Source organism: Carcharhinus amblyrhynchos, chromosome 21, assembly GCF_965287045.1.
Source record: "Carcharhinus amblyrhynchos chromosome 21, sCarAmb.v2.hapA, whole genome shotgun sequence".
Classification (NCBI taxonomy): domain Eukaryota; kingdom Metazoa; phylum Chordata; class Chondrichthyes; order Carcharhiniformes; family Carcharhinidae; genus Carcharhinus; species Carcharhinus amblyrhynchos.
In genome coordinates this window covers 18,490,327-18,517,520 of record NC_137344.1, presented here as the reverse complement: position 1 = coordinate 18,517,520, position 27,194 = coordinate 18,490,327, and the positions used below count along the sequence as shown (strand labels likewise).

At 44.8% G+C, this 27,194-nt stretch overlaps 1 protein-coding gene across 2 annotated transcripts; it reads right to left on the bottom strand.

Moving 5' to 3' along the window:
- Nucleotides 1-1,235: 1,235 nt before the first annotated feature.
- LOC145356461 (uncharacterized) lies at nt 1,236-26,569 on the bottom strand. 2 transcript variants are annotated; one of them, XM_080209195.1, is made up of 8 exons: nt 26,532-26,569; nt 24,590-24,646; nt 19,258-19,377; nt 15,633-15,759; nt 15,120-15,144; nt 12,575-12,731; nt 8,327-8,500; nt 1,236-2,972 (listed from the first exon to the last, which is right to left on the bottom strand). In XM_080209195.1, exons 1-8 carry the CDS (start codon nt 26,538-26,540, stop codon nt 2,124-2,126), a joined length of 1,518 nt encoding a protein of 505 aa, XP_080065321.1. In that variant the 5' UTR covers nt 26,541-26,569; the 3' UTR covers nt 1,236-2,123. The 2 variants fall into 2 exon arrangements, with proteins under 2 accessions (XP_080065321.1, XP_080065322.1); XM_080209196.1 differs by lacking the exon at nt 26,532-26,569 and having other exon boundaries at nt 12,575-12,727; nt 24,590-24,641.
- Nucleotides 26,570-27,194: the final 625 nt, after the last annotated feature.

Genomic DNA, 27,194 nt, shown 5'->3' with positions numbered 1-27,194 from the left:
GTTAGCGAACATCTGATAACATGGCAAGAAAATTGGCTGTGCAGCCAATGAGCTGTGCACTGGTTTTCTCACTTGAACCTAAAGAAAAATGGGAAGTCCCACCTGTGAACCTTTACTTATAAAACTAAATTACTCAGAATTAAGTGCTCTTCCCAACTTCAACTCTGGCTGCTAGTCAGTGATGTTTGAACTGGAGAAATGAGTTCCGGGTGTGGTAAAACCAGAGGCCACGGGTATGCCAAGGCCCAAACTCGCTCCTCCAGAGTAGGGCTCTAGTTCCTCATTGACCGCATCAGCTATTTACCATTTATATAGATGATCTGGAGGAGGGAACCGAGTGTATGGTGTCGAAATTTGCTGATGACACCAAGATTGGTGGAACGGCAAATTGTGCGGAGGGTGTGGAGAGTCTGCAGAAGGATCTAGATAGGCTGGGCGAATGGGCCAGGAACTGGCAAATGGAATTTAATGTTAGCAAGTGTGAAGTTGTCCACTTTGGTAGGAATAATGGTAGGAAGGACTATTACTTACATGGCGAAAAACTGCAGCAGGCGACGGTGCAGAGGGACCTCGGGGTCCTTGTGCATGAGTCGCAAAAACCCAGCCTGCAGGTGCAGCAGGTCGTCAGGAAGGCGAATGGGATGCTGGCCTTCATAGCGAGGGGGATTGAATATAAAAGTAGGGAGGTCTTGCTGCAACTGTACAGGGCACTGGTGAGGCCGCAGCTGGAGTACTGTGTGCAGTTTTGGTCACCGCACTTACGCAAGGATATGTTGGCCTTGGAGGGAGTGCAGAGGAGGTTTACTAGGCTGATACCGGAGTTGAGGGGGTTGAACTATGAGGAGAGGCTGAATAAACTAGGCTTGTACTCGTTAGAGTTTAGAAGAATGAGGGGAGATCTCATTGAGACGTATAAGATGATGAATGGGATGGATAGGATAGAGGTGGAGAGGCTCTTCCCGCTCAGAAAGGACAGTAGGACTAGAGGGCACAGCCTCAAGATAAAAGGGGGGCAGTTTAGAATGGAGCTGAGGAGGAACTTCTTCACTCAAAGGGTGGTGAATCTCTGGAATTCTCTGCCCGTTGAAGTGGTGGAGGCTGCCTTGCTAAATATTTTTAAGACGCGGGTAGATAGGTTTTTGATAGGCAAGGGGATTAAGGGTTATGGGGAGAAAGTGGGAAAGTGGAACTGATCCACTTCAGATCAGCCATGATCTTATTGAATGGCGGGGCAGGCTCGAAGGGCTAGATGGCCTACTCCTGCTCCTATTTCTTATGTTCTTATGTGTGCAAGGGTCACCATGTTGAGTGTGCCAGAGCTCCCATCTATCTGGTCACTCGCATGGAGTACTTGACCTGCAAGTTCCTCGAGCTGGTTGGTAATGTGGCCAAGGACAAAAAGACCCACATCAAGCCCACCAGCTGCAGCACACCATCCTGAACATGCTGCCGGGTGGGGTCATCAAAGCCCAGGTTGGGATGCCCAATATCCAGGCTGCGCTGCTGCCCAAGCAACTTGGGTGCTTCAGCAAGGTTTATTTATGTCTGGAAAGGCAAGATGAGAAAAATATCAGAACTTCAAATTACACAAAGCTTTACAGAATTGAGCTGGTAAATGAAAAGCTCGAAGAAGGGCTGTAAGATTTGGAATTCAACCAACAAGATAGCAGTGATCTCAGTTCATCAGTTCCTATTTGTCACAGATTCAGAGGGAGTTCATTCATATCCATACTTTCAATATTTCTTTGTTACACTGCTGCTAAACATTTTAGTTCCCCTTGAGCAGTAAGAAACCTGGAATTCTAGAAATTTGGGCCTAAAATTTCCCAGCCAAATTGATACAAAATCACCCTAAACTAAAGAGATGGATGGAAACAAAGTTTCAGACTTCACCCTTTTTGCTGCTCTTCAGAATATATTTGGGGTTGGACATAGTACAATCCTTTGCAAATTGGGGAAATTGGCTATGTAACATATTTCCTGCCATTTGCTTCCTAATACATACAGTAAGGGCAGCCTCAGCATCAAATATTGACACCTACATGAGGGGATTAGTGTATTTAAAACCTAAAAGGCCAGGTTCTCTACTAAAATTCGTTGTGCAGCAATTCACTGAATTAGAGTCAGTGTTGATATATCTCCAAAGCTGTGCTGTCTGTGTGAGATGGATCGTAAAAGAATAAATTATCACCCACATTAAACCCTACGGATCTGAGATTATCTACAAGTCTTCTCAACTTTCTGAGAATCAGACCTTCAGGCAGTTCAATGTGTTCGGTCGGATATTGTAGAGTTGTTCTTTGTACATAATAGGTTAACCTCCTGACAATGTCTGGATGTGCATGCAGAAGTTGGCTTAACGATTCACACTCGGCACAGTTCCCATATTCCCAATATGGATGCTCATGATACTCTGGACTTGGATGATAAATTACATCTGGGAACATAGTGAGGCACCTCTCACAAGGATGTCTAGTGTTTAAGAATGCACGTTGCCTAAGAGTTATGTTCTTCTCTAGAGAGTTGGTCTTCTGGGCACCTCCCGGTACATCCACAGCTTGCTCAAGCTGATTGTTTGGTGGAGATTCAGAAGGTTGTTCTCTGGTGAAAATTATATTGTAAGCTACAGAGTGTACAGCTGGAGGGAACAAAATAATTTGGTTTTTGTACCAATTGCCAACACAGACAGCCAGGCTAATCTTTTGGTGCCATGTTTGACAGCACATGATATCGATCATAATTTCTGCCTGCTGCCTTCCTTTACATGACACTGAAGCACCAAAATAATTGTCTGTTTTATCATTTGGGATATGAAGATCCTGAAAGTAGCAGTAGTTGATGACAGTTGACACAAAGATGTTTCTACATTTACTGCCTTTAGCATCAGTAGATTCCACAATCATTTGTTCACTCAGCTCCAGCAGACACTTTAAAACTTCATCAATGTTTCTTCTTCCCACAATTTCAACAACCTGGAAAATAAATATGGACTAATCAAAAAAAAACAAAGAACAAAGGACAGCACAGGAACAGGCCCTTTGGCCCTCCAAGCCTACGCAGATCACTTTTACCTATCTAAACCAATCGCTTATATCACTCTATTCCCTGTTTGTTCATATGCCTATCGAGATAAGTCTTAAATGTGGATTCCAGGCCCTCATAACCCTCTGTGTAAAAGAACTTCGACCACACATCTCCATTGAACCTTCCCCCCCCCTTATCTTGAACTTGTGACCCTTTGTAATTGTCATTTCTACCCTGGGAAGAAGCTTCCAACTGTTCACCCTATCTATTTCCCTCATGATTTTATAAACTTCTATCAGGTTGCCACTCAGCCTCCGTCTTTCCAGGGAGAACAATCGCAGTTTGTTCTATAGCTAATCTCATAGCTAATACCCCACCCCCCATACCAGGCAACATACTGGTAAACCTTTACAGTGTCTTGCATTTGCACAGCATCTTTCAACCAAAGGCATTTCAGGGTCAATGAATTTCAGAATATTGTGACTTGGTTGAGACGGGGAGAGGGGAACTAAATACATACCTATTGTTGTACAAATCTGTATGTTTTAAACCTCTGCAGCAAATAAAGACGTAAAGTTGACTTTAAATACTTAAACACAATTTCCTTTATTCTGTAACTATTTAAACAACAGCAAATACTTGCAATGCATAAACCAAATACTCACTATCTGTTACTTAAGGCTGATTCCCACTCACAACTAAAACCTGGCCAGGGCTTTGTTGTCTTTGTTTTTTTTTACTCCAGATATTATCCCTCCTTGTGAGCTTGGTATCCCGGCTTCTGCTTTTCTGAACACGCTCTTTTATGTTTGCAGAATTAAAACTCCAAATGTTCCTTGGTAACCAGCCAATGAATTGATCAGAAAACTCCAATTGCATCGTTGGATTAGGCCAATCAAATGGAGACAGAGTAGTGGTATTGATCACTCCAGATCCCATAATATTTTGGCACCTTAAGTGCCTATTGTTTACATTCCAACACCCAGGAACGGAACACTGGGTCCAAAAGTCTGTAAAGAACTCCTCCCTGCCAAGGACAAGCTGTTACATCTGACACCTTCTGTCCTTTGATAAGCTCCAGGCCAATGGCCACAAGAAATCCTCCGTCCTGGTACAGTAGACTAGCTCTCATCTACATTGTGCACGACTGAAACATTGGAACTGGTGCCTTGAAATCTAATTCAAATCTATGTGCCTTCTCCCCTCGTGGAAGTCTCACTTCTGTAAAAACGGATCACTATGTGACAGTCAATCGACCTCCCATGGGAAGCAACCCTCCTTTAGACTTTGATTCTCTATTCTGAACTCACATAAAACCATAACTTATATTTTCACTGTAGTCTGGTCCTCTAACTCTCTCTTTCCCTTATCTCACTATTGAGTGAGTGCACAAATGGGTGGACATTGTGAAACCCCTTTCCCACATTTTGTGTGTGCATGAGAAATAAGCTAACCCTTTTATTTTTTCATATCTCAAGTTTGCTGTGGGCAACACGGTGGCACAGTGGTTAGCACTGATGCCTCACAGCGCCAGGGACCATGGTTCAATTCCCAGCTTGGGCCACTGTCTGTGTGGAGTCTGCACGTTCTCCCTGTTTCTGCGTGGGTTTCCTCTGAGTGCTCTGTTTTTCTCCCACAGTCCAAAGATGAATGGGTTAGGTAGATTGGCCATGCTAAATTAGTGTTGGGGGACTAGCTAGGGTAAATGTATGGGAGTATGGGAATAGGACCTGGGTGGGATTGTGGTTGGTGCAGACTTGATGGGCCAAATGGCCTCCTTCTACATTGTAGGAATCTATGAGTTATTCAGAGGATTGGAACACTCCAAATTTAAAGGTTGGGGAAAATACACCACTCAGTGGGGAAATCAAAAATCAAAAACACCTTTCTGTTTATGGAGAGGTAGCAAGAGGAGAAACCAGGACTGTTTAAATCAATCCCCCTTCTGCTAACAATAGTTAGCATTGCACAAGCAAACACAGGAAGAAATATGCTTACACCCAGGTCCCACAAGGTCAATAATTCATCAATCTATTTGGCTGATGTTGACTGATGGAGAATAGCACCTGATGTTCCTCAGACAGTGGCATGGAATATTTTACATTTACCTGAACATCATATAGACAGTTTAAGGTATAATCTAAAGGAATACATCTCTGATATTAAAAGTTTTCCTCCAAATGCTCACAAAGATGTGCAGATTAGGTGGATCGGCCATGCTAAATTGACCCTTAGGGTGGATTTTACGGGCTCGCTCGGGTGAAACTGGAAACTTGCGCCTGAGGTCAATGGAAATTTCCGTCGTCGGACTCTCACCCGCTCGATTCCGTGGTAGAGGTCCAGCCTTAGTGTCAGGGGGATTGGCAGGATAAATATGTGGTGTTACAAAGATAGGGCCTGGTGGGATTGTTGTCAGTGCAGACTTGATGGGCTGAATGGCCTCCCTTTGCAGTGTACAAATTCTATGAAAACTATGAAATAATGCATTGAAGTATCAATATTGGAGTGAATCCATAATCTGACTCAGCTACCACTGAGCCCATCTGACACACTGACAAGGGACTTCCACCCATGAGATTAGTCCAGATGCTGACTGATGTGCCGACATACCAGCATTTCCAATTTTGTTAGATGTTTAATTTATTTCCAGCATCTTTTCAGGTGCTGTTCCTCAGGATTCCCCTTCATTTCTGAGAGATGGTGAGAAAAATAATTCTCATTTTTATTTAATTGTTTATTTGGCAATGTTTTCTTCCCCTTTCCCCTGGTTGAGTTTCGGCACATCATCTCTAATCAGCAAGATAAATGGAGGCAATTGGCCAACTTCTATCCACATTGTTCTGAACGGCTGCTACTTTATTAAAGCTGCATCCTGCCCTCACAACTCCTCATTAACAACAAACTCAACTGAGTTGCGAGCTAGCCAATTCCTGATTAATAAAGATCCCATTTTGGAGATTATAGGGGAGGCGATGGCCTAGTGGCATTATCACTAAAACTATTAATCCAAAAACTCAACTAATGTTCTGGGGACCCAGGTTCGAATCTCACCACGGTAGATAGTGGAATTTGAATTCAATAAAAATAATCTGGAATTAAGAATCTATTGTTGACCATGAAACCACTGTCGATTGCTGGAAAAACTCTTCTGGTTCACTAATGTCCTGTGGCGAAGGAAATCTCCCATCCTCACCTGGTCTGGCCTACATGTGAGTCCAGAGCGACAGCAATGTGGTTGACTCTCAACTGCCCTCTGAAATGGCCTAGCAAGCCACTCAGCTGTGTCAATCGCAAAGAAGGCAGCTCACCACCACCTTCTCAAGGCAATAAATGCTGGCCAGTCAGTGACGCACATGTCCCACAAATGTTTTTGAAACTCCCTTGCCATGGTATTCTCCTATCTTACTCCAGACCATTCCACAGATATTCCATCATTGGCAAAAGAATCTCATTGCAAACAAACCTAATAATGTTCCTGCAGTTTAAGACCACCATGTCTCCCCTGGATGACTACAACATGTGCCCTACTAATCTCATAGAAACATAGAAATAGGAGCAGGAGGAAGCTATTTGGCCCTTCGAACTGGCTCCGCCATTCATTATGATCGTGGGTGATCGTCCAACTCAATAGTCTAATCCTGCTTTTTCCTCATAACATTTGATCCTATTTGCCTTAAGTGCTACATCGAGTCACCTCTTGAATATATTCAATGTTCTGGCATCAACTACTTCCTGTGGTAATGAATTCCATAGGCTCACCATGCTTTGGGTGAAGAAATGTCTCCTCACCTCTGTCCTAAATGGTCTACTCCAAATCCTCAGACTGTGACCCCTGGTTCTGGGCTCCCCCACCAACGGAAACATTCTCCCTGAATTTTATAAGTCTCTATGAGATATCCCCTCATTCATCTGAACTCCAGCGAAAACAATCCTAACTTCATACATCAGTCCCGCCATCCCTGGAATCAGCCTGGTAAACCTTTACTACACTCTCTCAAGAACAAGAACATCCTTCCTCAGAAAAGGAGACCAAAACTGCACGCAATACTCTAGGTGTGGCCTCACCAAGGCCTTGTATAATTGAAACAACGTCTCAGCCTTCAAGCTCTCCCATAATGATCAGGGATTCTGAGGCAGCTAACAGGAGCCTTGGGAGAATTGAAGTGACATTTCTTTGTCTTTGGCGGTGGTCACATTAATAAGAAGGTATCGAGTGTGTTCAGTGCATCTCAGAAGCAATGTCGTTTTTCAAGAAATTCCTTAAAGCAGGTGGGCACTGGTGCTGGTAATGAAAAAAATCATGATCTAAGCTTTCCACTGTTTTTTATATACTCAGAGTGGGAAGGGAGCACAAATCATAGTGGGGTACATCCTGGCTGTTAGGAGCAGGTGTTCAATACAGTGAGGGCAAATTTGGCTAAAACTGTTCCAGGGTTTGAGTGCCTACACTATCTTAGAAACCTGGGAGAGGTCAGCTAATTCTGACTTTGAATATTTCTTGGGGAATTGAGGTGGTACTCTTGTGAAGACGTCCCGCCTTCCTGGAGGCCATCGTCATTCCATCTGTGAAACCTTTTACCTCTACCTGTGCTGAATTATAGACAATAACACCTCAGTGAAGAGTCTTCAATGTTTTGAGCTTCATGTTCTGCAGAAGCATCAGTCTCAGACACTGCAGTGAACATTACACAAACTTGGCTTGTCAGCTGTTACCGCAGCATGAGTCTGTTCCCCCAATTCATCAGGTGGATATTTTATCGAGGACATTAATCATAGAGTCATAGAGGTTTACAGCATGTAAACAGACCCTTTGGCCCAACTTGTCCATGCTGCCCAAATTTTATCACTAAGCTAGTCCCAATTGCCCGCATTTGGCCCATATCCCTTTATACCCATCTTACCCATGTATCTGCCCAAATGCTTTCTAAAAGACAAAATAGCACCCGCCTCTATTACTGCCGCGTTCCAGACACTCACCACTCTCTGAGTGAAAAAATCGTCCCTCTGGACCCTTCTGTGTCTCTCACCCCCTCAGCTTAAATATTAATAATGCTGGAGTTTACCATGAATTTTTAATGAGACAACACCAAGTGAAAATGGCCTTGTTCTCTGCGCTGCAACATTAGCTCCTGAAATGAAATTCTGGTGCACTTGCAGCAGTAACCTCATCACAAAGCAAAATCTGACCTGCTGCATGTAAAGTGAGCAGGATATGGACTAATAGCTCAGATTTAATCGACTAAGTGACCCATCTCTGTTATTTACCACACTGCACTTCTGAGGGTGAACTAATTGAACTTACTGCATCAAGTAGCACTGTGAAGGGTGGGCGTTTGGGAAGGTGGTTGTTGTATTTCTGAAAGACGTCTGGATACTTGGCAGACAATTGTTCAAATTCCTCTTCTTTCCCAAAAAATGATCTGGGTTCAATGATAGGATTATTAATACTGCCACAAAACAGTATTGTATGCAATATCTGTAAAATTAAAAAGGAAACATTTTAACAAAAAACTGCTGAGTCATCATAATACACGCCTCATTCAGTTTATTTCCTGTGTCACAAGTAGGCTTACATTAATGCTGTAATGAAGTTACTGTGAAAATACCCTAGTCGCCACACTCAGGCTCCTGTTCAGATACACTGAGGGCGAATTTAGCACAGCCAATGCAGCAGGCCAGCACGTCTTTCAGGCTGTGGGAGGCAGCCAGACCACCTGGGGGAATCCACGCAGACACAAAGAGAATGCAAAAATTGGTTCACTTAGAATGAAGTCGAAGCAAGAAATGCAGCACAAAAAGAGCAAAACTAATAGATTATCGGGTAGGAGAAAATGGTCAAATTTCAGAATCCCCACCCTGAGTAAGATATTGTGCCCTCCGTTAGTTATCTGTGATTTTCCAAAACATAAAGGACAAGATATAACGAGGATTAGATTGGTGCAAAGAGCACAGAGTTCGAACTCCATTCTGGCTGGAATGGTTTGGGACTTGCCTCCTTTACCTACCCATGGTGGAGATCGAGGCACTGAGGCTTGGAGCTGCCTCCAGGCAAAGAATTCAAGAAGCAAAATGAATGATTCTAGCGCTTTTTCTTTTGTTTCTCTTGCCCCTTCCTCCCACTGCAATCCCACCTCCCACTGCACCCCCACCTCGCACTGTACCCCCACCTCGCACTGCACCCCCACCTCGCACTGCACCCCCACCTCCCACTGCACCCCCACCTCCCGCTGCACCCCCACCTCCCGCTGCACCCCCACCTCCCGCTGCACCCCCACCTCCCGCTGCACCCCCACCTCCCACTGCACCCCCGCCTCCCACTGCACCCCCACCTCCCACTGCAATCCCACCTCCCGCTGCACCCCCACCTCCCACTGCACCCCCACCTCCCACTGCACCCCCACCTCCCACTGCACCCCCGCCTCCCACTGCACCCCCACCTCCCACTGCACCCCCGCCTCCCACTGCACCCCCGCCTCCCACTGCACCCCCACCTCCCACTGCACCCCCACCTCCCACTGCACCCCCGCCTCCCACTGCACCCCCGCCTCCCACTGCAATCCCACCTCCCGCTGCACCCCCGCCTCCCGCTGCAATCCCACCTCCCGCTGCACCCCCGCCTCCCGCTGCAATCCCACCTCCCACTGCACCCCCGCCTCCCACTGCACCCCCGCCTCCCACTGCAATCCCACCTCCCGCTGCACCCCCACCTCCCGCTGCACCCCCACCTCCCGCTGCACCCCCACCTCCCACTGCACCCCCACCTCCCACTGCACCCCCGCCTCCCACTGCACCCCCACCTCCCACTGCAATCCCACCTCCCGCTGCACCCCCACCTCCCACTGCACCCCCACCTCCCACCTCCCACTGCACCCCCACCTCCCACTGCACCCCCGCCTCCCACTGCACCCCCACCTCCCACTGCACCCCCGCCTCCCACTGCACCCCCACCTCCCACTGCACCCCCACCTCCCACTGCACCCCCGCCTCCCACTGCACCCCCGCCTCCCACTGCAATCCCACCTCCCGCTGCACCCCCGCCTCCCGCTGCAATCCCACCTCCCGCTGCACCCCCGCCTCCCACTGCAATCCCACCTCCCACTGCACCCCCACCTCCCGCTGCACCCCCACCTCCCACTGCACCCCCACCTCCCACTGCACCCCCACCTCCCACTGCACCCCCGCCTCCCACTGCACCCCCACCTCCCACTGCACCCCCACCTCCCACTGCACCCCCGCCTCCCACTGCACCCCCACCTCCCACTGCACCCCCACCTCCCACTGCACCCCCACCTCCCACTGCACCCCCGCCTCCCACTGCACCCCCGCCTCGCACTGCACCCCCGCCTCGCACTGCACCCCCGCCTCCCACTGCACCCCCGCCTCCCACTGCACCCCCGCCTCCCACTGCACCCCCGCCTCCCACTGCACCCCCGCCTCGCACTGCACCCCCACCTCCCACTGCACCCCCGCCTCGCACTGCACCCCCACCTCCCACTGCACCCCCACCTCCCACTGCACCCCCACCTCCCACTGCACTCTGTCATATTGCCCAAGTTTACCATTATTCATCCTAAAAGGTGTAGCCATTCGATCTCACCATTTGGGGATGGGGAGAGTGATTTTCTGCTGGTTTAAAAGCCCTGTAGCTGTTTAAGGAGCCATTACACCCAAATTTGTTTTGTGCCTACAGCTGAAAACCAGTTACTAAATAATGTCTGTGAGCTTGGCAGGAGGACTGAAAGGTTTACGTGACAAAACTGTGTAAATGTTCCTCCAAGAAGTCAGGCAGAATCACAAAGTTGTTGTGGCAAGAGGTGGCCAAGGTGGCATGTGCCAATTCCAACATTCACACAAATAAACTCAATGCACAGGTCAAGGTTGAGAGACGGTAGATTTAAAACTGAGATGAGGGGGAACTGCTTCTCGCAGAGGGTGGTGAACTTGTGGAATTCTCTGCCCCATAGCGCGGTGGAATCGTTGAATGGTTTCAAGAGGGAGATAGATATATTTCTAATAAAAAAAAGACAGATGTGGGGAACAGGTGGGGAGAGGGATTTGAGACAGGGCAATATCAGCCATGATCTGATTGAATGACGGAGCAGGCTCAAAGGGCTGAATATTCTGCACCTAATTCCTATGTTGCTGCGCGCCTAGAAAAAGTTAATGACTTCTGTTTGGGAAAGTAAGAATAAAGAGTCAAAGCCTCTAACAATGCACTGTATGTTAGGCAAGAACTGTGACTTTACCCTCACACTGTGTTAAAAGTCTGCAATTACTTATATCTCCAATAAACTATGTGGCATTCTACACATCCCCAACTTTCATCTCAGCCTCTCCTCTTAGCCTTAACAGGGAATTACTTTGCTAAAATCTTCACATTAAAACCAAACTGGTTGATGCCTATGCTTCATGCCTGCTGACATGAGCTTTACTAAACCACATGGCAAAGAGAAGGATCATTTCTGAGGTGATCTAGAATCATAGCATTCCTACAGTGCAGAAGGAGGCTATCTGGCCCATCAAGCCTGCGCCGACAACAATCTCACACAGGCCCTATCCATAGAACTTCACGTATTTACCCTGCTGATCCCCCTGACACTAAGGAGTAATTTACCATGGCCAATCAAGCTAACTGCTCAGTTTTAGAATGTAGGAGGAAACCGGAGCACCCCAGAGGAAACCCACACAGGCACAGAGAGAATGTGCAAACGCCACATGGTCGCCCGAGGTCGGAATTGAACTCAGGTCCCTGGTGCTGTGAGGCAGCAGTGCTAACCATTGTGCCACCGTGCTGCCCTTAAAGGAAGGATGTGGCAGCCCATATCAGCAAAGGGAGATTGGCAAATGGTGACACACCCAGAAATTATTGCTGTTCTCCTTACAACTGCACTGCAGTATGTTAACATCCTCTCCCGCAGGTCTGAAGCACTTCTGCAGGTTCTTCATTGAACCCAGGGACCCTCAGCCCTCTTATAAATTTGACTGAGGTTCTTTAGCATCAAACCTTCAGTTCTGCTTCCAGACTAATTTTTACTGCTAAAGTTCCTTAAAACTGGTGCTGGACTTCACATCTATTTCCCATCCCCTCTGACCAATGCAAAGGAGAAGCATTCAGACCCCATGAGGTGAAGCCATAGAGAGAGATGTATGTGGGGTTACAGGGAGCTGTAGGTTTGTGAGAACATTGTCATCCTTCTCAGTCAAACGGGAGTGAAACATGGTGCATTAGTGACCAGGACTGGGAGGATAACGGATGTTGCCCTGGGCTTAACGAGTGTCAGTATTCAGCTCCTGGGGTTCTTGCCTTTATAAGAACAGAGGGTTGATAGACAGTGTGCTGCATACGGGGTGGGTCATATGGAATGGGCAAATGGATCCCTGCCCCTACTTGTCCACTCAGTGCCGTAAAGACAAATGGACGGTGGCAACCCGTATATCAATTAAAAATATTTCAAAATTAGTAAAAGCCAGCTATCAATTTCATATGTTAGTCTGAGAGAAAACTGGATCATCCAATTTCCGAATCTTACATCATCTTTAACGATCATACCTCTTTGAAGTAATTTCTTCCTTTATCTTGAGGAAGCTTTCTCTCTCGTACACAGTTTGCAATGAATAAACGAACCTTGTCCAAAAATAGATATCCACTCAGAACAAAGTTTTGCACCTTAGGGTTTTCACGTATTGCCAAGTCCACCATTTTCTGTCTAGCACAAGAGTAAATTAAACAGGTCATTTATTGGCCAAAATCGGAACAAGCCTATTAGAACATAGAACATAGAACACTACAGCATAAACAGGCCCTTCGGCCCACAAGTTGCACCAATCATATCCATACCTACTAGGCCATAGAACTATCTGTAACTCTCAATCCCATTAAATCCCATGTACTCACCCAGAAGTCTTTTAAAAGACCCCAGCGAGCTCGCCTCTACCACCACTGACGGCAGCTGATTCCACTCACTCACCACCCTCTGGGTGAAAAACTTACCCCTATGTAGGAACATGTTGAGCTGCTTTTTCTATCTTTTTCTTTTGACAATTTCTTGCTCAGCTTTGGGGTACAGATAACAGTAAAATGGGGAAAAACAGCTGACACTACTACAAAACTGCCCTAAATGGATTGTGCCAAATCTATCCTCTCTAATACCTGCCAGTCCATCAGATTCTGTGCCACCACATGTAAATGAGGGAGGATGTGGTCCAGGTCTCAGTCAACTTATCACAGTCACCACCCCAAAACCTGACCTCTGAAACACTGTCACTATATACATGGGTGGCAGCATGTACATTATCCTCAAATACATCATGTGCTTTTGAAAAAATCGTGTGCAGGTTCTGAACGTTGTTGGAAAACCAGCACTTATTTCCCATCCCCTTCATTACAATTGAGTGGCTTTCTAGGCCATTTCTGTTAGAAATCAATCATGTGTGTCTGGAGTCATATGTAAATCAGACTGGGTAAAGTCAACAAATTTCCTATCTTAAAGGATATTAATGCACCAGAAGGATTTTTGCAAACAATCCAACATTTCATGATCACCATTACTGAAACTAGCCTTTATTTTGATTCCTGATTGTGTAATTAATTAAATTTAAGTTCTCCATTGCCGTTAGCACATTAATTCAGTTCTCTGGATTACTAGTCCAGTCATATAACCCCAGTGTTCTCAAGCTTTTTATTGACATTCGGGTTGTGATATCTGAAGCTTTGTGAAACTTTGCAGATCAGGTTTCCCTGACTTAGAACCATAGAACACTAACAGCACAGAAACAGGCCTTCTGGCCCTTCTTGGCTGTGCCGAACCATTTTTCTGCCTAGTCCCACTGACCTGCACCTGGACCTTCCACATTCCTCTCATCCATGTACCTGTCCCAGTTTTTCTTAAGTGTTAAAACTGAGCCCGCATTTACCACTACATCTGGCAGCTCATTCCACACTCCCACCATGCTCTGTGTGAAGACCTCACCACTAATATTCCTATGGTTATGACTTCTCCTATGGTTATGAGGAACATTGGAAGAAATCTTTTTTGGATTGGATTTTCAATGGCAATCTCTCTCTTCCTGTGCTATTCTAATGGAAAGATGTGAGAGATGTTACTACAGGTTATGATCTTTTATCCAAAACTCGCAGCAGGAATTCTTTGGTCTCGCATGCCCCACTGCGGTGGCGGATTAACCATTAGGCCGAGTAGGCTGAAGCCTAGGGGCCTGGAAGGGAGGGGGGCCCAAGAGCAAAAAAAAATTGGTTTAACCCTTTTGCGGCACTGAAAAGGATCAAAATCTATGCGCTCAACATTGAGCGATGAGAAACTTAGTCATCCGGCACTCATGCAGATTGAATCAACGTGCTTCAATCTGTTGATTTACATGCTGTTATCGACACTTTTGTGAACCAAAAAACACGGAAGCTTTTTAAAGTACAAATGTAAAGAAAATGAAAAATAAACGAATAAAAGGATTGTAATTGATTCATACAATTTTATGCTATTATACATGTAGTACATTATACATAGTACAACAATATAAGTTATCTATACTTAATGTCACTTTATTCTATTCAACGAAGGGTGGGGCAAGGTGCAGGGGGAAAGGTCAGGGAGCCTTACTAAAGGTCAGCCTAGGGGTCCGGGTGGTAGTTAATCTGCCACTGCCCCACTGCCACTACCAGCGAGAAGGGAGAATTTGACACTCAGCCAAATCTTCATTCATGGCAGTGGGGCTGGAGAAGCCCAGCTGCTGGTGAGGTTGGAGAATTCTGGCCATCATATGCTCTATAAAAGCAGTCTGGTGACCTTGACAGACTGGTTTGATAAACTGGCAATTCAGAGATGAAATCTTCAGGCCAAAAGGAATGTAAACTTTCTTTAGTCAGAAATCATGCTCTGCCTATACATTCAAGTTTGACACCACCATCAGTCGTTTTGCCTCTGGTCTTTGACAGACTTTGTCTCTGGACTTAGTTGACATCAACCACACATTCACACCTTTAGTGTTCAGTAATTTTGGTAAAGGGGATTCCATAGACTAGACCTTACTGTCAGCAGGTGAACACAACACATTCTTAACAGCAAATATTAGAACTGTCTTACCTTCTGGTTGTAGGTACCATCGGAACTAGAAAAGAAAAATATATTGTAATTACCACTTGAAATTCCTAAGCATCACCAAAAAATTATACATAAAGAGCCCACAGAATCCCTCTAATTACTGACCGTAACAAATCAACATTCACCTATTTTAAAGGATGCACAGTAAGAAGTCTCGCAACACCAGGTTAAAGTCCAACAGGTTTATTTGGTAGCATGAGCTTCCTGAGCACTGCCCCTTCATTTATCCATTTATTTTGATAGTCTTAATGCCTCCGTTAAAATAACAGATAAAGGAATATTAATTATTTAAATGCATATTTGGCTAAGTGTCATTTCTATTCTTTTTGATTTTAAATGTAGCCTGCTTGTCAGCTTCGTCTCAGATAAGTCACCATGCACTTGCATTATGTTTGTCTGTTAAACATAATTCAGATATAGGATTACCCTGTGTGAAATGCATTAGCCCCATGCCGTCTGCTCTAGAAGTGGGTACAAGTGCATTAACAGTCATACCGGAGTTTGGTGGAATGATCCCACATTCGAAGAACTGACGGGCTTTCTCGTGGTACATGGGACAGTTTCGTTGTGTACAGTGATTTGCTTTTTCCTCTGCTTTGCACAGAAAATATGCCACCATTACCTGGAAACAAAATTTGCAGCTCTTACATTGCAGCCTTTATAATCCTTCTACACAACTAAACATCCATGTGAGCTGTGAACATAACAACTGGTAAAAATGAACAACTTCCTGTTTGTTGTTATCTGGTTCATTTTTTGTAATTTCCAACAGTATACACACTATAAAGGACAATTTACATGAGCAAGGATGGGAAAGTAACTGTATTCCATTTACTTGTTTCTATTCAGTTAAGTTAATTGGTTCAAGTGCTTGTCTAGCAAACAGGAGATCCTGGGCCCGATTTTACCAAAACTTCGGGCCCGAAATCGCGGTAAATTTGGGCGTCGGGCCTGTAACGCAATCTGCACCCGAATCCGAGCAGATCGCACCTTTACCGACACCCGATTTGGGCACGGATCTGGCCCTCGCCCCAGTTGGGCGGCCCGACGATTTAAATCGACTTAATGAACCACGTACCCAACTCTACAGCCAAATCCCACTTTACCATCTTCGGATCCATTCCGGATCCGCCCTGTTATCAACATGCGGAATAAAAATCCGAAGCGGGTTCCTATTCTGCAGGGGAACCTCTGAAGCCCATCCTCCTCCAACACCCTTCGCAGAACCCCCGCTAACCACCCTGGCAGACCCGCACCACACCCCCCTGGCAGACCCGCACCACACCCCCCTGCGATCCGACCTCCCTGGGAGGCAAGCCCCCCTCCACCCCAGATCGGACCCCGCCCCCCAAGGAGGCAGGTCCCCCTCGGCAGAACAGCCCCCAACCTACCTTGATCGCTGCTCTCCCTCCACCATCCTTCTGAGCTGCACTCGTTGGACAGCCTCAGCACCTTCCTGGCCTTCCAGAGGGGGGGCGGGCTCAGGTGGATCTGCCCTCCCACCCCCAACCCCAACTCTCTCTCTCATGTTTTTGTCTTTCGCGATGTGGAGATGCCAGCGTTGGACTGGGATAAACACAGTAAGAAGTTTTTTTATAATAAACTAGTTAGACTTTAACCTGGCGTTGTGAGACTTCTTACTTTATCTTTCGTGCCCAGGTGCGCTGCTTCAGATTTTTTTCGAACTGCGAATGCGCAGTTCAGAGTCCGATCATTCCGGCAGCGCTAAGCCCCGCCCACAGCGCAGACCAGTTCGGAGCCGGCAGAAAGCGTATGGGCACGCTGGAACGAGGATTCCGGGCTCAGATACATTTTACACCCGGATCCGGCCCTTAGCCTCCGATTGGTAAAATCGGACCCCCCGAGTTCAAATCTCACTGGTGCCTAAGTCACTTTAGGGCGGCGCACTGGCACAGTGGTTAGCACTGCTGCCTCACAATGCCAGGGATCTGGGTTCGATTCCCAGCTTGGGTCACTGTCTGTGCGGAGTCTGCATGTTCTCCCCATGTCTGTGTGGGTTTTCTCCGGGTACTCCACTTTCCTACCACAGCTTGAAATACGTGCATTGGCCCTGCTAAATTCTCCCTTAGTGTACCTGAACAAGCGCCAGAGTGCGGTGACTGGGGGATTTTCATAGTAACTTCATTGCAATGTTAATGTAAGCCAACTTGTGACACTAATAAATAAACTTCAAATAAGTAACGCATTAAAGAACTTCAAGTTTTGTTTCTAGCAATGAAACAACTTATGATTATAAAAAAGTTGTATTTCTTTCTCAGAGTTACAAAGCCAAATGTGCAGAGTGGACGGGGCAAACCCTTAATCCATCTCCTTGCCTGCTCCAAAAATCAATTAAAACTCAAACCATTTAATGTTCCCACGACAGAGAGAAACAAGATCCAAGCTGACAAGACAAGGCATCGCAGACTATCTCGGGCTTGATCCGACACGGGCCAGAATTCTCAGCCACTTATACCCCAATGCCGCTGTCAGAACGGAGAAGTTGGCGCTCCACCAAATCTCCATTCACTGCAGCGAGACCGGAGAATGCCAGCTGCAGGTGAGGTCGGAGATGCCGGCTTTGATCTTCACCAAACAGCTGAGAACAATTTATAATTCAGAAATACTTCCTCCAATTGGAGGTGCTGTCAAAGAGCTCTTGATTTGATTTGATTTGTTATTGTCACATGTATTGGTCTTCAGTGAAAAGTATTGTTTCTTGCGCGCTATTCAGACAAAGCATACTGTTCATAGAGAATATAAGAGAGAAGGAAAGGATAGGGTGTAGAATATAGCATTGCAGTTACAGACAGGGTGAAGAGAAAGATCAGCTTAATATATGGTAGGCCCATTTAAAAGTCTGATGGCAGCAGGGAAGGAGCTGTTCTTGAGTCGGTTGGTACGTGATCTTCGGCTTTTGTATCTTTTTCCTTAGAGAAGAAGATGGAAGAGAATATGTCCAGGGTGCTTGGGAATCCTTGATTACGTTGGATGCTTTTCTGAAGTGTAGTCAGAGTCAATGGATGGGAGACTGGTTTGCATGATGGACTGGGCTATGTTCACAATCCTCTGTAGTTTCTTGCGATCTTGATCAGAGCAGGAGCCATACCAAACTGAGATACATCCGGATAGGATGCTTTCTATGGTGCATCTTCTCTTCCCTTCTGTTTACCAGAGCAGTGCAGAAGGAAATGAACGTTTACTCTGGCCAATACTATTACTTAATTAAAACTATGGAAACACACACATTCAGCAGGTGAGCTAGTTGAAGACCTGTTTACATAGGTATGTTTCAGAGCCATTGCTGAGAAACCTTTGATGTGCTTCACATGTCTAACCATTACAGTTAATACATGGGTACCTCTCAGCCCTGAAGCAGAAATGGTGCCTTTCGAGAGAGAGGTTGATAACTCAGACAGTCAGATCTCTCACTTGAAAGAAGCCAATTGCACTGAAAGAAAATATTAAAGCTTTGCAGCCATGACTACAAAGTTTGTTTAAAGAAGTTACGCTAATAGCAAACAATCTGAAAATGGATCATATGTTATACTGCAAACAAACCACACATCCTATGGTCAGGAAAACTGCCTTGATCTCCCCCTCCTGTGGTCTTAAAGGTGATTCATCATACCATTTTCAAGCTATTTCATTAAAAGAATTCCATAAACAATTTCTGGTGTTGAGGGGTGTGTGTGGGTGGGATGCGGGGGGCAGGTTGCAGTGACAATAATCTGAAAGAAACATAAAATGTTAGGCACATTCATTTGACTGGGAAATTGAGCAGTTTGTACAGAATCACAGAATACTATACTGCAGAAGAGACCCTTCGGCCCAACAAGTCTGCACCAACGTGCAAAATGTCCTGGTCTGCCCAAGTAATCCCACTTGCCAGCACTTGGCCCATAGCCTTGAAGTTTTCATTAAGAATTCCACCTGAAGTATTTACATTTTTCCTCTCAAATAACACTGTCCCCCTGAGTCAAATGATCTCAGTTGAGACAGCAACAAAGTTGTGGTAAGTGTCTAGGGAGGAAGAAAATGAACAATGATTTCCGTTCCTTAATAATAGGGGAAATCCAGCACTTTGGGAGGGGCAAGATGGAAAGTTTTTTTTTCTGACCTCGTGGCTTAAATGCTTCTTGGGACATTTCTTGTTTCTGCATTTCCTGTATCGAAACCAGTCCACACAGGTCTCAGATGAGTCCTTGCAATTCTCCCGGTGTTGAAATTTGCACCGTTCCTGTGGAAACAAATGTGACGTAGCTAAACTGCATGTTTGTGTGAATATCCAAAAAAGCTTCACAGCAAAGGTTCAGGATTCAGCAGCAAGTAACAGAGAAAACACTACATTGAGGGGCCAGTGAAAAATAACAGAACGGATTGAATATTCTCACTCAGTTTAACATTGAATCAGGGTGGCAAATTCAGTCATTACACCTGGTTTTCCATTTATTTCTATGTTGCATCTGTTTGACAGGATCAGGTTTAATCTATATATGGGTACAGCTCCCACAGTAAACTAGGGGTAATTCTTCCTAATGGACACATCTACAATCACTGGCAGCACAGTGGTTAGCACTGCTGCCTCGCAGCGCCAGGGACCCGGGCTCGATTCCTGGCTTGGGTCACTGTCTGCACATTCTCCCTGTGTCTGCATGGGTTTCCTCTGGGTACTCCAGTTTCCTCCCACAGTCCAAACATGTGCGGGTTAGGTTGATTGCCCGTGCTAAATTGCCCCTTAGTGTCAGGGGGATTAGCAGGGTAAATACATGGGGTTACAGGGATAGGACCTGGGTGGGATTGTTGTTGTTGTAAGCGCTATGGGCCGAATGGCCTCCTTCTGCAGTGTAGGGATTCTATGATGATCAATGATTATTACAGACATAGCAACACTGGATGGTGATAACACTGGAATGTTTCTGAAAACCAGTGATGCTATGGCTGGTGGCAGGTTTTTAATGTTCTCCTCCCTTTGTGAGTACAATTGAATTGCTATTGAACATCACCTCCTTGCATGATTTTTGAATGATTGCTGAATATCTGGAAATCTGCAGATAGGTTTCATAGAATCGTAGAATCCCTACAGTATAGAAGGAGGTCATTCGGCCCATCAATCTGTACTGGCCACATTCCTATAATCCTCATTTACCCTGCTAATCCCCCTGACATTCCAGTGTTATCACCATCCAGTTTGCTATTGATCATCATAGAATCCCTGCATGGCAGAAGGAGTCCATTCGGCCCAAAGAGATTGCAACAACAACAACCGCACCAGGCCCTATCCCTGTAACCCCATGTATTTATCCTGTAAAGCCTCCTGACACTAAGGATCAATTTAGCATGGCCTATCAAACCAACCTGCACATCTTTGGATTGTGGGAGGAAACAGGAGCAGCCGGAGGAAACACACACACACACGGGGAGAAAGTACAAACTCCACACAGACAGTGACCCAAGACGAGAATCAATCCCTGGAGCTGTGAGGCAGAGCAGCTCGGCTGATTTTCATTCTATAATGGAATATACGTAAGGTGCTTTCTACAGGAACAATCTGCTCCACCCAACTGACAGCCTGGTGATGAGAGTGAACATGTTCCGTCTACATTTAATCTGTGGCCCTTAACAGTTTGGGTTTCTGATCTGACAAGAACACTTTGCACTGCCAACTCCTTTATGACTGGATATCATCACCAGTGGCTTTTCATTCTCCTATAACTGTGCAGATTGGACATGCTGGGCACAGCACACAGAGGAGAACTCAATCAGTGGATCAGACCCCCGCAAAGGATCCTAATGGATTTTATCTCCATTTAATACAATGGATGATAATTTGGATGGGTTCTCTTGCTTTGTGCTCACTGCATGCAGACACTCAATATACACAGCAGCAGAAACAGAAAAAAATTCCATGATAAAAACAATTTTCTATTAAAAGGTATATGTCAACATCTGGAATCCAACGTGACTGTGAGCATGGTCAACTATTGCTACCCCTTGACCAATAAACTTTGACACAATTGACCAACTCAGTCTTCACCAAAGCCTCTCCACCATCATTCTGCTAAGTAGGGACTGCTATTCCCTGGTTTTCTATCTGGTTGTGGCCAGAGAACCACCTTCAGTGGTTTCTCTTCCCGCACCACCCCCTCCCCCATCATTATCTCTAGAGTTCTCTAAATTTCAATCCTTGGGCCCAGTAGGTCAAGTGTCAGTGAGGTAGCATTTAGGAGAGAGTGATCACTGTATCATAAGGTTTAAGATGATGGTAGAAGAGGACAGTTCAGAGTAAGAATATTTAATTAGGCAAAGCCAATGTCAATGGGTCAAGATGGAGCTAAGCCGGATAGACTGGAACAAAAGATTGATGGAAAAACTCGCGAAACAATGGGCTATCTTCAAAACAGAAATGGTTCGGCCACAGTCAAGGTATATTCCCTCAAAAGGGAACGATAGGGCAAACAAATCCAGAACTCAATTGATGAAAAGGAGATCGAGATTAAGAAAACAAAGGAAAAGTGTGCTTATGATGGATCAGGTAGAAAATGCAACTGACAGCTAAGAGAAATACAATGGGTGGGATTTTATGGCCTTGCTTGTCCCGAAACCGTAAAATCCCACCCGAGGTCAACAGATCTTTCCATAGACTGCCCCTCACCTGCTCCAATTCCCATGGTGGGCAGGGCGGTAAAATTCTGGTCATAAGGCCAGAGGGGAGGTGAAAAAGTATATTTACAGAAGCAAGAAGGGATCATGAGGAAAGACTGGCAGTTAACATAAAGGGGAATCCCAAAGTCTTCTATAGGCATAAAAATGCTAAAAGGGCGATAAAGGAGGAGTAGGGCCACTTAGGGATCTAAAAGAGACTTTACAAATGGAAGCAAGCACATATTAAATGAATACTTTGCATTTGTCTTTACCAATGTTGTAGATGCTACGCAGGCTATGGAGAAGGACGAAAAAACTCTGTCACTAGCACAGTTCAAAATTGATTATTAAGAAGTGTTGGGTAGACTGTCAGTGCTTAAAGTTGACAAGGCACCCGGGCCAAATGAGATTTATCCAAGGATATTGAAAGAAGTGAGTGGAAATTGTTGGCATGCTGGCCATAATCTTTTAGTCTTCTGCAGAGTTGAGGTGGTGCTAGAAGACTGGAGAATTGCAAACATTGCGCAGTTGTTCAAAGATGTATGGATAAGCCCAGCAATTGTGCACCGGTCAGTTTAACTTCAGTGGTAGAATTGGAAGTCACATGGAAAAATGTGGGTTGATTAGAAAGAGCCAGCACAGATTTCCAAAAGGGAAATCATGTTTAACTAACTTGCTGAAATTTCTGATGTGGTGTTAGAGGCTCTATGAGAGTAACACTATGAATGTTGTGTACATCGTCTTTCAAAAGGCATTTGATACAATGCCAGACAACAGACTTGTGAGAAAAGTTACAGCTCATGGAATAAAAGGGACGAGAGCAATAGCTGAATAATAGGAAGTAGAGAGTAATGGCCATTGGACATTTTTCGGGCTTGAGGAAGGTTTGTAGTGGTATTTGCCAGAGGTTGTTATTCAAACCCTTACTTTTCTCAATTTATAAATTATTGATTTAGTGGATCTTGGTATGTAGGGGACAATTTCAAAGTTTGCAGATGCCACAAAACTTGGAGGCATTGTAAACTGTGAGGAGGATAGTGTAGAGTTTCAAAAGGACACAGGGAAGTTGGTGGAGTGTGCAGATAGGTGACAGATGAAGTTCAATGTGGAGTGGTGTGAGGTGATGCATTTTGGTAGCAATAACATGGACAGACAATACAAAATAAAAGGTACAATTTTTAAGTGGGTGCAGGAGTAGAGGGGCCCAAGTCTTTATGTGCATGGATCATTGAAGATGGCAGGACAGGTAGAGAAAGCAGTTAATAAAGCATACAGTATTGTGGGCTTTATTAAAAGGGGCATAGAGTACAAGAACAAAGAGGTTATGCTGAACTTATACAATACACTAGTTAAACTTCAGCTGGAATATTGTGCAGAGTTCTGGGTGCCATACTATAGGAAGGATGTGGACACATTGGAGACAGTGCAGAGAGGTTTACAAGAATAGCTTCAGGATGAGAAACTTCAATTGTAAGGATAGATTAAACAGGTTGGGAGCGTTCTCCTTGGATTTGATAGAGATGTTCAAAATCATGAGGGAGCTAGACAGAATTGATAGGGAGAAACTGTTTCCACTCGTAAAAGGATCGAGAATGGGAGTGCACAGATTTAAAGCGATTTGCAAAAGAAACAAATGTGATGTGAAAAAAATTATTTTCATACAGCAAATAATTTGGTTTTGGAATGCACTGCCTGAAAGTGTGGTGAAGGCAGGCAATCGAGGAATTCAAGAGGGCACTAGGTGATTATTTGAATATAAACAATGTGCAGGGGTACGGGGAAAAGGCAGGCAATGGCACTAAGTCATGATGCACATTGGGAGAGCCGGTGCAGACATGGTGATGATGAATTGTCTCTTTCTGTACTCATAACACTGCTTTGACTCAATGGGAACCTTCTAATTCTCATGTACAGACAATCCTCTCAGCAACATCATCTGAAAAACAATATCAGGATCTACATGCACAATGACAACTTAGAGCTTTACCTCACTACTATTTCTCCCAACACCTCCATGGATTTTGATTTGTTGTAGTGGTAGTATGACACCCTGTACTGGATGAGCACAAATTTCCTCAAACTAAATACTGGGGAGAATTGTTCTCTGAACCCACCACAGACTCTGTTCCCTCATCACCAACCCTATCCCTCTTCCTGTCCATAATCTGAGGCTGAAGCAGCCTCTTTGCCACTTTGATATGATGGAAAGATGAGCTTCCAACCCCATTTCTGCTCTTTCTTCCCACCTCCATCATCTATCCTTCATTTGATGCTGAAATTCTCATCCATGTTTTCACTAACTCTGGGCTCAACTTTCCCGATGCTCTCCTAGTCAACTTCCAATATCGCACCAAACATAGACTGCAGCTCAAACTCTGCTGCCCACGTCCTAACTCATGTCACCCCTGAGTTCACTGAAGACCTTTGGCTCCCTGTCTGGCAATACCTCAATTTTACAATTCTCTTCTTCATTTCCAAACTCCTCTGTGGCCTCAAACCTCCTTTTCCCTGACATCTCCTCCAGTCGTACAAATCTGCAAGATCTTCACACTCATCTTTTTGCGTATCCCCAATTTTAACTTCAACATCAGTGGCCGCTGTTCCTTCAATTGCCTAGCCCTTAAGATCTGCAATTCCCTCCATAAACCTCTCTGTCTCTCATCTTTAAAATCTATTTCTTCGACTAAATTTCTGGTCACCTTTTCCTTAAGTGCCTCGATGCAAAATTGATAACATCCATAGAACATGGTTATAAGTACAAGTGGTTTGCTCCCAGTGAAAACAATAACTCCAGAGACAAGACTTACATTGGTACATTGAGTATACTGAAAGCAGAAGCAGTCAATGTTTTCCACCTTGTAGCCCTGCATTAAAAACAAATTAATGATCAGAATGACTGAAGAATGGCCAGCTAAATCCTAAAGTTCAATTCAACTGTTTTGGTCCTATTTTCCTGTCAATTACAAGTCATATTTCTTGCTTCTGAAAATAAAATTCACATCACTCAAACCTCCTAGCAATTCCATTTATCCCTTTTGTATATGCTGAATCTCTATTCTTCTCACTGCATATGTTGCCATTTATTAGCCATTTTAATTGCCTTACTTTTAAAGTTTAAATTTAAAGTTTTCTTAAGTTTATTTATTAGTGTCACAAGTAGGCTTAATGAAGTTACTACAATGAAGTTACTGTGAAAATCCCTAGTCGCCACACTTCAGTGCCTGTTTGGGTACCTTGAGGGAGAATTTAGCGTGGCCAATGCACCTGACCAGCATGTCTTTTGGACCGTGGAAGGAAACTGGAGCACCCGGAGTTCACAGGGCACCACATAGACACAAGGAGAATATGCAGACTCTGCATAGACAGTGACCCAAGCCAGTGCTAACCACTGTGCCACCGTGACTTTATTGATTGAACAGCACTAGAGACAAGCTCACTGCTTTTCTCAATCCCTTCCAAATTCACCTTGCACTAATCATTTTTTGTATGTGGTGCACGCTACAATAGCTTGGCTAATCCATAATGCTTTGTCTTATGCCAATATTAAATGTAATCTTCCATGTGCATAATTCTGCCACCACATCGCAAAGGAGATGTACATTTGAAAAAAAAGACATGTTATTGAAACATTTCGTCTTTACTCATCAGGACAATTTGCAAGAATACTAAACTGAAAGAGAACAACAATTTATACTGCTTGAGAGTGCTGATTGCTTGACAAGTGGCTCTGATTGATAGAAGCATTGCCATGGCGAATGCACCGGTAACTGACAACTGACAGTTAACTGCCAAGCTTGGTTTACTTTCAAACTGGGCAGGTCGACACTGTTTGGTCAAGATAGCAAGAAGGACAAGGGCAGCATATACATTAGAACACCACCACCTGGAAGCTTCCCCCCCCAACTCACTCACCATCCTGACATGGAAACATATTACCATTCCTTCACTGTCATTGAATCAAAATTTTAGAACTCCCTCCCTATTAGCACTATGGGTATATCTACATCACAGGGGCTGCAGCGGTTCAAGAAAGCAGTATACCACGATCTTCCCAAAGGCAATTAGGGTTGGGCAATAAATGTTGGCCTAGCCAGCCACATCCACATCCCGTAACAGAATCTCATGGAGAATGATCCAGGGAATGGCAGTCCCTTAAATTTTTGTTAAGTGTAAAGGTCCTAATGTATGTACATGCTCTTTCTCTCACAAAGGACAGGACTCTGTGTGTGAATATAAAGCTTGGCAGTTAACCACCAGATTTCAGTTACTGGTACATTCTCCATGGCAATGCTTCTATCAATCAAGTGTCCTTTTGCCAATTAATCAATACTCTTCTCATGCAGTACGAATTATTGTTCACCTTACAACTGATATTGCGAAATGTCCCAATGAGTGCAGGACAAAAAGCTTCAACAGCAATACTCAAGTTCTGAACTCCAATGTAGGGTGACAAACTTTTTAAATCAGTTGCCGGGCAGAATAACAGATTAAAGCAGATTTGGATCTGCACTAACAGTGTGAGAATTCAGCGAGGCAAATCCTTGGCTTTTCTTATGTTCTTGTGACCTTATGTTTGTATCACCGTGCACATGCACTTATCTCCTGGTTCAGGAAATCACCCTGCTGGATTAACAGGACAACTTTCCCACTGTAACCAAATGCTCACAACTGGACTCTGATGCTTACAGATGAATATCAACCGATTATTAGTGATTCTGACTGAATCGTGTAATAAAGAGAAGAACGTACCTGCATCATTTTGATAATTTTCGTTATTAATGAAAAATGTTCTGGAAAGAAAAACAAACCTTTGAGTGTTCCTTATCTTTACATCATCTGCCCAAAGGCAGTACTCAAAGTAAGTTGCAATATAATGGTTAACATTCAGTGATATTTAAAAAGTATTATAACAATTCCTTTCCCAGGTATAGATGGCAGTTCTCTGCCAGTTCAGAGATTCCTGTTCTGCTATTTTGCACCCCATGCAGAGATGAGCATTTGAAAATATTCAGTTTTTTTATTCATTCATGGGACTGTCTGGCCAGTATTTATTGTCCATCCCTTGTTGCCCTTGGATGGCAGTTGAGAATCAACCACTTGCTGTGGCTCTGGAAACACATGTAGGCCAGACCAGGTAAGGACGGCAGATTTCCTTCCCTAAAGGACTAGATTTTTTCCGACAATTGATAATGGTTTTCATGGTCATTAGTAGATTTTAATTCCAGATATTTTTTAATTGGATTCAAATTCCACCATCTGCTGTGGCGGGGATTCGAACCCGGGTCCCCAGAACATTAGCTGAGTTTCTGGATTAATAGTCCAGTGATAATACCACTAGGCCATCGTCAAACCACCCCCAACACCACCAACCCCCCCCCCCCATCCCAAGTCTATAGATGACTCTATAGTTTA